Source organism: Anarrhichthys ocellatus, unplaced genomic scaffold, assembly GCF_004355925.1.
Source record: "Anarrhichthys ocellatus isolate YVR2014 unplaced genomic scaffold, GSC_Weel_1.0 scaffold7, whole genome shotgun sequence".
Taxonomy (NCBI): domain Eukaryota; kingdom Metazoa; phylum Chordata; class Actinopteri; order Perciformes; family Anarhichadidae; genus Anarrhichthys; species Anarrhichthys ocellatus.
In genome coordinates this window covers 4,655,333-4,669,481 of record NW_022280037.1, presented here as the reverse complement: position 1 = coordinate 4,669,481, position 14,149 = coordinate 4,655,333, and the positions used below count along the sequence as shown (strand labels likewise).

The 14,149-nt window shown below is 40.4% G+C and overlaps 1 protein-coding gene across 1 annotated transcript in view; it reads left to right on the top strand.

Annotated features, from left to right (window-relative positions):
• ltk (leukocyte receptor tyrosine kinase) overlaps positions 1–14,149 on the top strand; it is a 42,580-nt gene that overhangs the window by 14,615 nt on the left and 13,816 nt on the right. Inside the window, exons 5-17 of the mRNA XM_031847543.1 lie at positions 2,418–2,557; positions 3,285–3,422; positions 4,539–4,688; positions 5,300–5,400; positions 5,537–5,697; positions 6,069–6,163; positions 7,159–7,230; positions 7,628–7,802; positions 9,102–9,252; positions 9,394–9,522; positions 9,961–10,117; positions 11,957–12,142; positions 12,605–12,703. Coding sequence (XP_031703403.1) covers positions 2,418–2,557; positions 3,285–3,422; positions 4,539–4,688; positions 5,300–5,400; positions 5,537–5,697; positions 6,069–6,163; positions 7,159–7,230; positions 7,628–7,802; positions 9,102–9,252; positions 9,394–9,522; positions 9,961–10,117; positions 11,957–12,142; positions 12,605–12,703 — 1,754 coding nt within the window. The remainder of the gene's footprint in view (positions 1–2,417; positions 2,558–3,284; positions 3,423–4,538; positions 4,689–5,299; positions 5,401–5,536; positions 5,698–6,068; positions 6,164–7,158; positions 7,231–7,627; positions 7,803–9,101; positions 9,253–9,393; positions 9,523–9,960; positions 10,118–11,956; positions 12,143–12,604; positions 12,704–14,149) is intronic.

The window sequence follows — 14,149 nt, the reverse complement described above, 5'->3', positions numbered from 1 at the left end:
TATTTATTATGCTGCACTGCACGTCCATATAATTAGTGTCAAAAAGAAAAACCCTGCATCTTTACTGATTGAAGTGCTTGTCAAGTTGAGGTCCAGCCTATGAAATAAATACGAGCGGGAGCTTAGATTCACTGCAATGAAAGGTGACGCAGGCCTTCAGACAGAGCAAGGTCACAGGAACCTATTTCTTTTACTTAGAGCTAAAGTTAAATAAAGAAAATGTTCCTCAGCTGTCATGTGGGACAACTGCAGAATTGTGACCGTGTGGGGACAGCGGCCCCTTGTCTATTGTTTGGGAAATGGGCACAGGTATTTCCTATTGATCTAATGCTGAAGTACAACCGTCTTTAGAGCAGCTAAAAGCATTCATGTGTCTAGATGCAGACTCTGGAAATGAATTTATATATAATTGGTTAGGACAGAAGAGAAATGGATGAGCATGGTTGTGCATTGGCTTTGTTAGTGTCCGTGCAATAATGGACTGAGGAATTCCATTATTAGGCACACAGAGAGTGGTTTCATTTATTCAGCCCACTATTCATTATATGCTTACCTATAGATGTAATTTCTAGACGCACTCTCCGTTTAAAACACAGTTCCCATCTGATGTGACAAAACCTTTACTGTGTTGCTGTGTGTACCGTGGCTGTACTGACTGTACCTTTTCCCTGCTAAACAAAGGCTTAATTGGCCCGGCTGGAGATTACCCTTAGATTATAAGCATTATATTTATTCTAATTTATGTTCCCGACAGTGAAACATCACCCACTCAACTAAATGTACAGTTTGTTTTAAGCTGTGACACCATGGGTCTATTTTTAGAGATGGGCTCAGAGAGATGGAGGGTCATGTTATGAGATAAGAAAAGAGTAAAATCTTCAGTGGAGCTGTACTCTATGATGGTCGCTGTAGTCACAATGTTGCAAGTGCAGAACTGCTGTATGCAGCCCAGCTTTGCACAAGTTTGGACAAAAACAACAACAACATATCAAGGTGAGATGGATTGTACTGTGTACAGGTACCCTGTGGTGCTTTTGACCAGTTGATACATGTTTTGATGAGCTCTCTTTTTTTGTAAATTGTAGTTGATGTGCACAAGGATGCAGTTAGTGAACATGCCACAATTATGGGAGTGTTGTTGTAGACATTTCTTCTGCCTGGCAGCAAATGGACAGTTGTGGCGATATTGTGCCCTAAAAGGCAAAAACGGCAAAAGAAGCAGGTCGCAAACTGATATACAATGCAGCTTTCAAAAATGTTGTGCAAACTGAAAAATATTCAACATGTTTGCTAGGCCTTCATAGCGAAAAATGGGATTGACTGATCTTGAAGACAGCAGAGGTTTTAAGTGGGACAAAAAATATTTCTAGAGTGTTTCATATGATATGCTGACTTTGGACGGAGAGGTGTTAATTAGTTTCAATGGATGTGAAGGAAACAAAGTCACCACAGCTTTTTTCAATATTGTTTGTTACTGCTAAGGCCTGCTTGGCTGCTTCACCAAAAATGCTGTGATATTTATAACATAAACATAATTAAATAAATATTTTAACATCAGGTTTGTCATTACTGGCATATTATATATACTGTATATAAATTGTATATATATATATATGTGTATATGTATATATAATCAAATTAATATATTATATATGTGTGTGTATATGTGTATATATATATATATATATATTTTAGTGCTGGGCAAGTTAACGCGTTAATTTCGCGTTAACGCATTTTTTAAATTTATTATGATTTCTTTTTTTTCTTTTTTTTTATTGAAAGACAAGAGACAATACATATACATAACAACAAGAGGATGACAAGAACAGTGGGATAAAAGCCAGCAAACATCCTATAGTCAGTCATTTTAGTGCACCTATATGCTGAAATTCAGGTAAACGCATTTAAACGGCACAGATCGGGAGCGAGCGAAGGACTTTGAAAGTTAGCGGAAAGATTAACGTGAGACAACATCCGGTTTCTTCATACGAACATCCGGTTTTCAGAATAAGATGCCAACAAAGCATGAATTATATTCACATTAAGTATAAAACATGCTACCTGCATCTCGTGAACCAAATGTTATTGCCCTTTTGTTCATATAGCTGTACTTTTAAAATAAAAGTGCGCAATACACTACTTTTGAATTCATTATTGAACTTTGCTATAACAATGCGATTAATCGCGATTAAATATTTTAATCGTTGCCCAGCACTAATATATTTAGTTATTTATTTGCACACATATTTATATAATGGGCCTCATATTAAGCTTTATTGCCTTTAATTGCTGATTGCAAGGATTGTTTTTAATGCGGTATCTTGAAAGATATCCAAACACGCCAATGATAAAAGAAGGAAGTTGTGAATTCTTTCACTTGACTTCAAAATAAATTTCTCTATGATTGGCTGATCTAGGGCTGACTGGGAGGTCCTGGAGACTGTGATTGGTCAGGTGGACGAGCCCTTTCAGGTGATTCTGCTCTACACTTCCTGTTTGAGGGACGATGGAGGCACCTTGGCTCTGGACTCTCTGGAGCTCGTAGACTGTGAATCAGGTGCGTTCATCATGTTCTATAAAGCGTTAATTTACTGCTTTCAGATGAGTGGTGCGAACGTCAGGGAGCACACTGACACACGCATGAGGCATATTACTGTACGATCGCTGTCACACACTTCATGAACTGACAAAGTACACAGAGTTGTAAACACGCACAGCATTTTTATAACTTACCAATCAACGAAAATACCTGCGCTGACTTGCTTATATACATGGCCTTAAAAACAGCTCAATAAGGTTGTTTCCTGAACAGACTTCACGATCAACAAATTAATTTATTAGTAGTTAAGCATTCCAAATCATTCTAAATCACATGGCTGCTTTCAAAAAACCCTGTGGTTGGTTCATTTGCTTTTTAGGCTGAGTTTTGTACCAATTGAACTAATGAGATATGTGTTAATTAGTGAGCTTAAGAGGTAGTTGTCATATTTTCTTCCCTTTGGGCAGAGTCAGGCTAGCTGTTCCCCCTTGATCCCAGTATTTGAGCTAAGTTAAGCTAACTGGCTATAGCTCATATTTATTGGATGGATATGAAAGTGGTGTTCATCTTGATTCTTCTCATTTAACCCTCAAGATAAAAGCGAATAAGCGTATTTACTCAAATGTCCAACTAATCCTTTAAAGAAACAAACATTCACAACTTCAGAGTTAAATGGCTAAATATCCTTACTTCTCCGTGATGTGTAGTATTGCTGTATAATTGTTGTGTGGTTGCTGGGATGCAGAACACCAGGTCATCGGACTGGAAGCGGCTTGTGGGGAATCTTTCCACTGTGAAAATTCGGGAGGATGTATCGACCAGAGCCAAGTGTGCAACTTCCACACCGACTGTCCTTTAGGGGAGGACGAGGGCTTCATCTGTGGTGAGATTTTGTTAAATCACAGCATGCATGAGTAGGGTGCTGTTTGGAGGGAAACCGTGGCCTTCAATTTCTATTAGTAGCACTTGAAAAGGCACTTATGCGGTTTCCCCTTGTGTGATGACAAAACGTTTTTAAATGGATTTTTATCTGCACCATTGGACTGATTGGGAGAGTAGGATTGTGAAAACAACATTCAAAAGTAAAAGATGTGTCTGTGTGAGTGCTTTAGTTTGTGTGATTGTGGGTGAAGAGTTAAGGAAGGCCAGCATACAGTACCAGAGTCATAAACCAGAATATGGGGCTGTATTTTAGCATTAGTTATATTTAGGTTTAAATTCAGGAACATTTTTTAATCTTTTGACCGGAGGAACCAGATTATTCCATGCCCCGGGCTTGTTTGTTTTTTTAGCTGGAAATTATTTTATTGTATTAAGTTGAAATCATGTCATACCTGTGGTGGATTTTTGGGTGTTATGAAATCCAAGATTTGAAAAAGAGTTTTTTATTAATTTCTTTTAGTAATTTCCCCCCACTTGATAGCTTTGTTCTTATCTCAAAAAACAGCAATCATTCGGCACAGAGAAACACTTCGCCACAGTGAGAATCAAAAGGCCTCGTTTTAGTCAGTAATGAACTCAATGGTAGTCAGGGCTGTTTGGAGTTGTGGGGGAGAGGAGGTTGGTCACAGTGGTGGTGTAATTGTATTTAATTAAACAAACTTCAAGAAACACAAAACAACAGAAAACCTCGCTCAGTCCAGAGCTCTATCGCCAAACTAGAAAATATATACTATTTCAGCCTGCCACTCAGCCCCTTACAGATGCTAAACAAGCATATTCCCTGGTCTGGGAGAGGTCAGGACACCATTACCTGCAGATACAGTGTAACATGCATCATAAAGTACAGACACTATAAAGTGTGGAGAAACATGGCCAATTGCGCAGACAAACACATTAAATCATGGAACCCCTCTTTTTGAAGTTTGAGTGCTTAGCTGGTTTCTCCAAAATGAAATTCTTGCTTTGAGAAAAGAGGGATCAAGGGAAAATATGGATTATTTTAGCAGCTGTGATCTCTGTTTATGTGAAATATGATTACAGTGTTCCTCCTCCCCAGGTGCTCTTCCATTCGGCTCTCACTGTTCATTTGAACAGGGTGCATGTGGTTGGTCTGCGTCCAACCAGCACTCGGCCTGGAGAAGAGTAGCTGGAGACGACCTTCTGGAGAAAGAGGACATGCAGGGTGTCACTCTGCAGAGAACACCAGGTTGGCTGTGTGTGTGCGTGTGTGTGTGTGTGTGTGTGTGTGTGTGTGTGTGTGTGTGTGTGTGTGTGTGTGAGTGAGAGAGAGAAATGGGCATATTATCCTGATTTAATTTCTATTCGTCAGGTGAATTTCGTCCTATTCTGATAAATGACTGTGATGTGTATGGATGGAGGTTAATAACTCAAAAATGTTCTCAAACAGGCTTTTCTTTCCTATTTGTTTACTTATTTATGTATGTATGTATTTGTTGTTGATTGTTGTAGACCCATATAATAATAGGAATGCCTTGTTAGATTACTACCATATGAAGTTCCACCGCATGAAGAGTTCATATGGATTATTTAAAATCCAGCTGCAGAACATATTTGTGCTAAGAGGGCAGAATATAGGCCATTTAATAATATGTAACAGCTGCTCTCAATCAATTTAAAAAGCTTTTTATTTTATAGGTGGATGGTTTTCGTCGAGCAACAAAACATGTTACTGTCTGGCTTTAAAGAATAGAATAACATTCCAAACTATTACTGTATCTCTGATGCCCATTATTTTGATACGTCTGTTTCATGAGCTGGTTAGCGTTGTGCTGTGTCACATTTATTGTGCGCCCCCAGGGCACTTCCTGTTTCTGCAGGTAAGAGAGAGCAATTCCCTCCGAGAGGCATCCATTCAGAGCTCGTCTTTTTCTCCCCCAGTCTCTACTACTGCATGTCAGGTCAGTTATCTACACGTTTTACCAGTTGTGTTGATATAATTGTGTTACCTTCTACTTGGGAGACTGCTCTTTGGCAGCAAAAGACTTGGTCAATATACTAACTCCTTGCTGAAATGGTGTCTGTTTTCCCATACAGATGCGTTTCTCTCTGTACCTTCATGGGGACTTTAATGGTACATTGCTGGTGGCTATAGAGGAGAATGGGACGACAACCGCTCCACTGGTCTGGGAGAGAAATGATCAGTGGACAGACGACTGGGAAGATGTTGCCCTGCAGCTGACTGGCCTTCATCATGGGTGCGTGAAGTGAAATAAAAAAAAAAGGGTAGAGACGCAGATGATTATGTAACACTGTCATGCTGGAGCAAACAACCCAGGCATGTTCTCCTGTGTATATAAAGGTTACCTCTACCATTCAACTGTACCCACCTCTTTTTCCTCGCCATTCAAAAACAGACCTTTATTCACAAAATCTGTGCTTTAGATTGAAGATGAGAAAGAGGAAAATTGCTGCTTTCATCTAAAGAATTTTTAATCATTGTCAAGATTTTAGTTATTATTCACTATAAACTGTTGTACATGTATTGGGATTGAATTTCCGTTGCCTTTCACATAAAGACAAAAACTGTGATTCTCTAAATTCACAAATGGCATGCGCTTTGCTCCAGGTTCCACGTTAAGGTGACAGCTGTGTGGGCAAAAGGCTCTAATGCCGATGTTGCTCTCGATGACATTGCAATTGGAGCTGCCTGCTTCGACACAGGTAAGCTGTTGCTAACATGCCATTCTAAAATGTTACAGACCGTAAGATAAATGGTACACTTAATTGTAGTCCAGCATATTTGTGGCAATAACTATGTAAAACCAAATACCAAAAATAAAGTTATATTTAGTTTAAGACAAAGAGTCGCCTTCACCAGGGGAAGTAAACATTCAGTTACTACTGGTTTCTCTTTCATAAAGTCAGTCTGTAACATTTGAATGAAGACATATCACTGTATGTCTCATGCTGCACCAATGGAAGGTTAAATTCATGAAAAATAAAATGCAAGTTTGGCTCTTACAGTCATACTTGGAGTGCCATATATAAAACATTCTCACAATAACGTGACAGGACGTTTAAACAACCTCTTTTTGCTCTATTCAAATGTTCCCAATGTGAATTGTATTACTAAACATGTTACTAGAAAACAGATGTGAAATTTGACTGTTTTGTGTGTGTGTGTGAATCAAGGGTAGGGTCAGTGTTAACAGCGGTATATCGCCCCCAGAGAAACTTTAGTAAGCCATCACTTAGCTTAATGTTTCTCCCTATGTCATTGTTGACCGCTCTCTGGGATCTTGTCGTGCAAGAGAGGCTTGTATGCTTTTATAGTGTTGAAACAAGACCAAGGAGACTGTTGTTGCAAAAGTAAAATGGGGGTTGGACAAATTGCAAACAGCACTATCCTGTAAAATCTGTAACTTTTATTTTGTGAAAACATGGAAATGAACAAAATTCACCATTTGGATGCTAGATAGTGGATGAAGAGGGCTGATGGAGAAATGTTTTCATGATGTTTCCTGCTCAGAAATCATTCCCAGGAAATGGGTCCATGTTCATCCAAAATACACATCTTTGAATTGTTCTCATATCCTCTGATCAGTGTTGCTTCCTGTCTGATTTTGATTTATGCTTCAGTGAGATGCACATGTTTGACTGTGACTCATTGTCTCTCTTTCTCCCCGCACCTTCTCTGGCCTCCTGCTTCTCCTCAGATCTGAACTCGCTCCTGCCCATGGCTCACTTGGAGGATTTCTTAAGCCCCCTTCCAGAGCCTTCAGCCTCAGGTACCTTGTGGATTTCCAAAGCCTCCCTCATCTACCATGTGATGTTTAATGCAGCATGCAGAATTTACATACCAAGTGGTGGATTGTACTCTCGCAATTTTCCCCTCGATGCTTGAATGTTTACCAGATATGATATGTACCATATCAGCTGACCAGAAGCTTTTATTCCACAGTGCACACATACCAGGTGGTTAAAACAAGTTCAATTGACTCCTATATGTGGTGCTTGTGTTTGTTTCTCTTCTTCAATGTTCAACTGTTTATCTTAGTCTCACATAGTTCGGTCCAATTTTTCCTGTTGTTTTGTTATTTCTTTTCAAATGAATACACAGCTCCTTAATTTAACCGATTCACCAGCTCATGACAGTGTGTCTTTCCTTTGTCTCCATTTTTCTAGAGGTTTCTTTGATGACATGGTGGTTTAACTCATGTGGTGCCAGTGGTCCCCACGGCCCAACCCAGGCCCAGTGTGACAGTACCTACAGGAACAAAAATGTCAGTGTTACAGTGGGGAAGGAAGATCCCCGGAAAGGAGTCCAAATGTGGAGGGTTCCTGCTACTAACCGATACCTGTAAGTGAGGGGATGGTTTAATGCTACCTGAGCTTTAAGGTCGAAGGTCAGTTATTTGTTCAAGTGTTAGTCTGGGGATAATCTATATTTTTCTTACTGTCAACAAATCACATTAAACGACCAAAGCCGACACAAATATTGCTTGTGGGGTCAAAGCCTGACATGGTGTTATGCTGTAGACCTTTATTGTTGTCCACAAACACAGAACACAGGAATGAGCCACACAGTTGCACTCTCTTATATTTTCTTACATTACGGTGAAGCCACCCTAGTTTATCAATGTCAATCCACACACGCTGGCTTGCTGCTGTAAATACTCGGTAGGGTACAAAACCTGCAGCTGAAAAGTTTCCAGGTAACGCAGTGCCCAGGTGTTATAGGGGTTTACCAAGCCTTTTTTGTTTGTGACCCATTTATAGAAAAAAAAATTAAAATGTACAACTAGTGAACTTGAGGGTGAGAGTCACACGATAAGCGTTGTCGGTTTTGGGGCGATTGTGGCTAAGTAGCAGGGCTGTCTTTCAATCAGAGGGTCGGCGGTTCGAGCTCCGGCTCCGCTAGTCGCATGTCGATGTGTCCTTGAGCAAGACACTTAACCCCAAAATTGCTCCCGTAGTTGTGCCTACGGTGTAGAAATGTGATGGACTCAGAATTGTAAGTCGCTTTGGATAAAAGCGTCTGCTAAATGACTGTAATGTAATGTAATGGTCTTTTCATGAGTTTTTGAAAATAACTAAAATCTAGCCAGACTTGTCCTGTAAGAACAATGATGTTTACACTCTTTCATTGTTAGTGTCATTCATAGTTCATTTTAGGAGCTTGGTCATTGAAGAGACAAGCGAGGCTCTGCGACAATTCGGTGGTGTGTCTGCCTACGTGCTTGGCATCTAAATTGTTCTGGCCATGCTCAGTGTAACTGATTGTTGTCCTGCCAGATCAGAACTTCAAGCAATTTGATTGTCTTTGCACAGCAAGTCATGGGAGTTCATCATCACACTCACGACACAAAATGAGGGAACAGAAAAGTGTCAGGATTAAGCATAGGATTTAGAGGGTGTTGAATTACTTCAGCTAGACTACACACAGCTTGCTTCATGCCAATATCAACACAGTGTGTCTGTTTGTAAGAGGTAATCTTTATAAAACAACAGGTGACTGTGTTTCCTAATTTGTGTGCTTTAACTGACGTGTATTGCAGTCTATCCATCTAGTGTGTAGTATACTATGGAACCTGAGCCAGAAAGCAATTTTCTTCAGTCCCTGTAGTTAAACCCCTTGTGGTTCAATGATATCCTTTAGGATCTCTGCTTACGGGGCTGGAGGAGGGAAAGGAGCCAAAAACCACAACAAACGCAACCACGGCGTCTTCATATCTGCCATATTTCCTCTGGAGAAAGGAGATATACTTTACATCTTGGTGGGCCACCAGGGAGAGGATGCGTGCCCTGGGGTATGTAGGGTGCACTCAAGTTCACGCTGGAAGGGATTTTTGAAGTTACCCTCTGGGATATCTTTTGCCTGCTCGATTCATACATTTGTGAAGACAGCTTCTTTCTCTGAAACTCAAATCTCCCGTTCCCCCGTGGTGTAGAGAAATCCCCACACCCAGAGGATCTGCTTGGGAGAGTCGTCAGTGATTGAAGACAAACTCGGGGGAGAGACCGGTGCAGAGTGGGCTGGGGGAGGAGGCGGAGGAGGGGGAGCCACCCACATCTTTAAGGTGAAAGAAGATGGCTGTTTCAGTATTGTGTGTTCTTTCTGCGGGTTTGTTTGATACCTTGTGAGGATTAAGTGTACAGTTCATTGATAGGCATCAAAAATGTCTGTAGGCACATTGAAACAGTTCAGCAGTGTCTCACTAATCCACAGGTTTAAATATATGTAGATTGGAAATACACTAGTGGTTGGAAAGCTGTTTTATCATAAAATTGGAACAAGAACAATGTTCTTGTTCCTGTTATGATGATCTCCCATCTGTAGTAAATTGTGGGTTTCCTGGGTGTCATGTGCAATTTGCTTTACTGCTGAGATGCTTTTTCTAAACTCCCTTTTTGCAGATGATTGTTTAGCTGTAACTGTTCTCATGTGCACCACCGAGCATGCACATAGTTGTAAATGCCTGACATGAGTGAGCTTTATGGTGATGCTGTCTTGTCAGATGGAGGGAGGTGAGCTGGTTCCCTTGCTGATTGCGGCTGGTGGAGGAGGAAATGCTTACCTGGAGGACCCAGAGTCCAGTCTGGACCAGATACCACTGGAGCAGTATGAAAACAGCACCATAGCTCCCAGCACCAACGGTCAAACTGGTGCTGCAGGTACTATATTATAGGCCATCCTACTACCAGTGCAATATACTGTTTGTTTAAAGGGTTGACACAACCAAACTACAAAAAAAGACTGAATGGAATTTGTATTTGTGGTGCTCACAACGTTGAAATAAGGACATTTTACTGAGCTTTGTAATGAAATGGGCCTTACGATCAGCAAGAATTTAACATTTCTGAAAAAAAAATGCATAACAAAGGTGATGACTAACTTGTCAAATCAGAATATTTTTTTAAACCCTAAAATCACTGTGACATGATGAAGGATCGCAGGTTGAGAGAGTGCTGTGAGCCTCAAAGGACGGTTGATTTCTGACAAAGCCAGACATGTTGAAGGCCACGAGAGGATTTGTTTGTTCTCACACGCACACTTGAAGCAGCACACGTTGGCATGCATGCTCTCCCACAGCAGGATGTGTTTGGCCTGTGGATTTTTTAGTTTCCTGACAGGTTGTAGCGAGACATACTGTATATGGTAGAGAGGTCTCTCTTTGCTCTTGGAAATGTCTGCTGGAACGTTCTCAGTAAATCCTCTCTGACCGACAAAGTCTCAACACAGACCGTCCATCAGCTCATCTTATTGAAACCTCTGTGTGTTTGTTTAGATAGAGATCTGAGTGTCAGGAGAAATATGCAGCTCTTAGTAGTGTGTGGATGTGGTTGTGCATTTGTGTGTGTGTGTGGTGGAGCTGTGTGTTGAACTGGTGAAACGGGTCATCCTGCCATCACACATTATCATGCATTGGATTGCAGAATTTGTTAAGGCTCCTGCTGGACATGTGACTTTTTTTTTTTCCCCCATCTGCGTTGATTAGAGGCCTTGACCAGCTGGTGGATGAGCCTGCCGACTCTTTAGATGATTATTCATCAAGGGTTTCTGTTCAAAAAGTGTGTGGCTGCAAGTGGCTTCACTTTGGATGGTGTAATGTAATAAACAAAAGGCAAAGCAACAAGAACTTTTGTTTCTTGGGAACCTTTTTTACTGCCTGTCAAAAAGACACACCACAACAAAGCAAAAACAGAACATGAACTTTTTGCTGACTGTCTCCTCGGGTTTCCATGCTGTTTATCTCCAATGCTTTACTCAAATCCGCAGCTGGAGGTCTTCCCACCCTGTCAATCTTAATCTCAACAAGACTGAGCTCTTTCCTTGGAAAATCTTGCCTTCCTTATATTTATTGTCCAAGGGGCCAATACTACTATACTACTAAGACTTCAAACAAATACCAGATGCTTCCAATGCCAAAATCTTGTCCCGTTGCCTACAGATTCTGCATTCATATGCACATATCTGTTTGAGATTACAGCTGACGAGAGCCAATGACATTGCAATGGCAACGGTCAGCCACTGTGCGCTCAGGAGGAGCGCAAGTCTATATATTTTACTCAAGTGATGTCACCGGCGTATCGTAGCTTGTCTTGTTGACAACAAATTTATAGTGTTCTGTCGCTACTTCATCGGCCAAAAAAGTGCTCAAATAACAAAGGAAGAATATTATTTATTTCACCAATGTGTTTGAGCAAGGCTTTCATCGGGGTTATATAGAGAATGTGTAAAAAAAAAAAAAAACACAGTTTATATACAGTATAGTCTACAAGGAGGCTGAATCTTAGCTAGATATATACATAGCCAGCCTTCAAAGGATGCTGCACCTCCAGCACGAGAAAATGAAACGGGCAAAAATAATATTGCAGTCACGAAAATTAACGGTAGAATTTAAAAGATTTTCCTTTTCTCCTTGGCTCTAACCATATTTTTTTCCCTTACAAAATATATATATAAATAATACCGTGTAATGTTGTGCTTGTTTGGTGTTTGTGTCCCTGAAGGTGGAGGTGGAGGCTGGAAAGACAGTATCGGTCCCCACCTGGAGGCGGGAAAGTCTCTGGTGGAGGGTGCTGAGGGGGGGTCCTCGTGTTCCCTCGCCCTGTCCAAGCTCAGTTGGTCAACCTTTGGGGGATTTGGAGGTGGAGGTGGGGCCTGCACAGCTGGAGGCGGTGGAGGAGGTTACAGAGGTAACATCATCCTTTCCGCTACCCTCAAACGACATTGCTTTTCTATTTCTAACTCCTGCACTTAAAACCCAAATCACGTTTATGTCTATTCTTCTGTCTCGCTGCCTCTTGACATTTCATCCCAGGCACGCCTATACACCTTAAAGAATATTGGCATAACTTTCTCTTTAAGAGACAGTTGATGCATGCTTCAGTTTAAAGCATAACATCTGCCTGTCTGGTTGCTATCAACAGTCGACTCGTAACTGAAATGACACAACTGAACAGCTAAATCACTCCAATCGTATCTCACAATCTTTCCGCTTGCGTGCCGTGTAACATGGTGGTTTTTTTGTCAAAAATAAACTGTCAAAAGTGGCAACAAAATGACAAGCATGACCTGTCATAATTTGGTCAGAATGGTTTTGACATTATTTGTAATACTGACCGATAGGAGAGTAAACAACATACATTTTGTGACAGGAGGTGACGCTGCGCTGACAGATGAGATCACAGCCGACGGTGAGAATGGAATCTCATTCATTCATCCGACGGGAGAGATTTTCCTTCAGCCTCTGGCAGGTGAGACTGACATCATACGATCATTTTATCGAGACAATGATGCTGATAAATTCAATAATGACTCAGCCAGAATGGAGTAGTGAAAATAGAGGAGGATTAGAGGGAGTAGAGGAGAGAAAAGAGAGCAAATGTCATCTCCTGATGAAGACTGTGATATGCAGTTGAAAGCATAAAAATGCTATTGAATTACGAATTACGAGTAGAGTTTACTAGACTAGATCAGAGTAGAACATAATTTAATAAAGTGGAGTAGAGAGCAAACTCCTTCTGCTAATAAAGACCATGAGATGCAGTAATAGAATAGAGACCTGAGACAGAATACACCATCTACAGATGAAGACAATATGATGTGATTTAAAGCCCGCCAAAAAAACTCTGCACATTGAGTTGCGAATGTTTTGACAAACTACAATAGAGAAGAGTAGAAATCAACATAAAACTGAGAAAATAAATAGATGAATAGAAAAAAGACAATAAAATGACAAGGAAGAACAACAACAATGACAAATATAGACAAAGAAATTACTTTGACATGAAGCCAGGAAAAGACATCACATTTGAAAATTGATGTGTTTTGTTATATTCGCACTATTAAAAAAATAGATACTGAAAAATGTTTTAGACGGCAGTTAATTATCCCCATGCATCTTGTTTTTGCCGTAGTAATATGAAAACTCAAGGACATCTTTGGAGTTACGGTATGTGTGTGTGTGTGTGTCTGAACACTCAGGCCTTCACGCTCGCACATGCTATATATAGCGGTGTTTTGTTTGTGAGACTACCATCTGATTCTCATTATTCGGCGGGAGCAGGCGGAAGGCAGTTGGTTAATTCACAGCCTCATGGAGCTTGTTGCCTTTGGCTCCAGCAGACAGCGCTCCATTCTCATGTGAAAGACGCTGTTGTTGTTGCTCTGTGTGCTGCCAGTCGAAGCTTTCAAACACAGTGGCTGCCTCAGCAGGGTTCAAACATGAAATGTATTCAAAGCGAGATCTCAACAATGATATTAAAGATCAAATGTTATTATTGAATTTTCTCTAATGTAATCATCTTGTCTTGAAGTGATGGATGAGGTTATGACACACATATTCTCCTTGTATTCATCATTTGTATCAAGACTCAACATTAGAGGTCAGAGGTTAGAGTTGAGAGTAATTTAATAATGGAAAACTTTTATTACAAGCACATATCGGGTTTTACACAAATACAGACATAATTACACATGTAAAGACACATGTACTGTGTTTAGAGATCAAAGTACAATACTGGTGACATTCTGTATTTTTCAACAACTCTTATAAAAACACCAAAACCAACAGTGTGTTAGTCCATCTCCTCACTTTAACCAACCCCAACCCCTCTCAGCCCTGACCCCATTTGTTCCTGCTGAAGATGTTTTTATATATATATATATATATATATATATATATATATATATATATATAT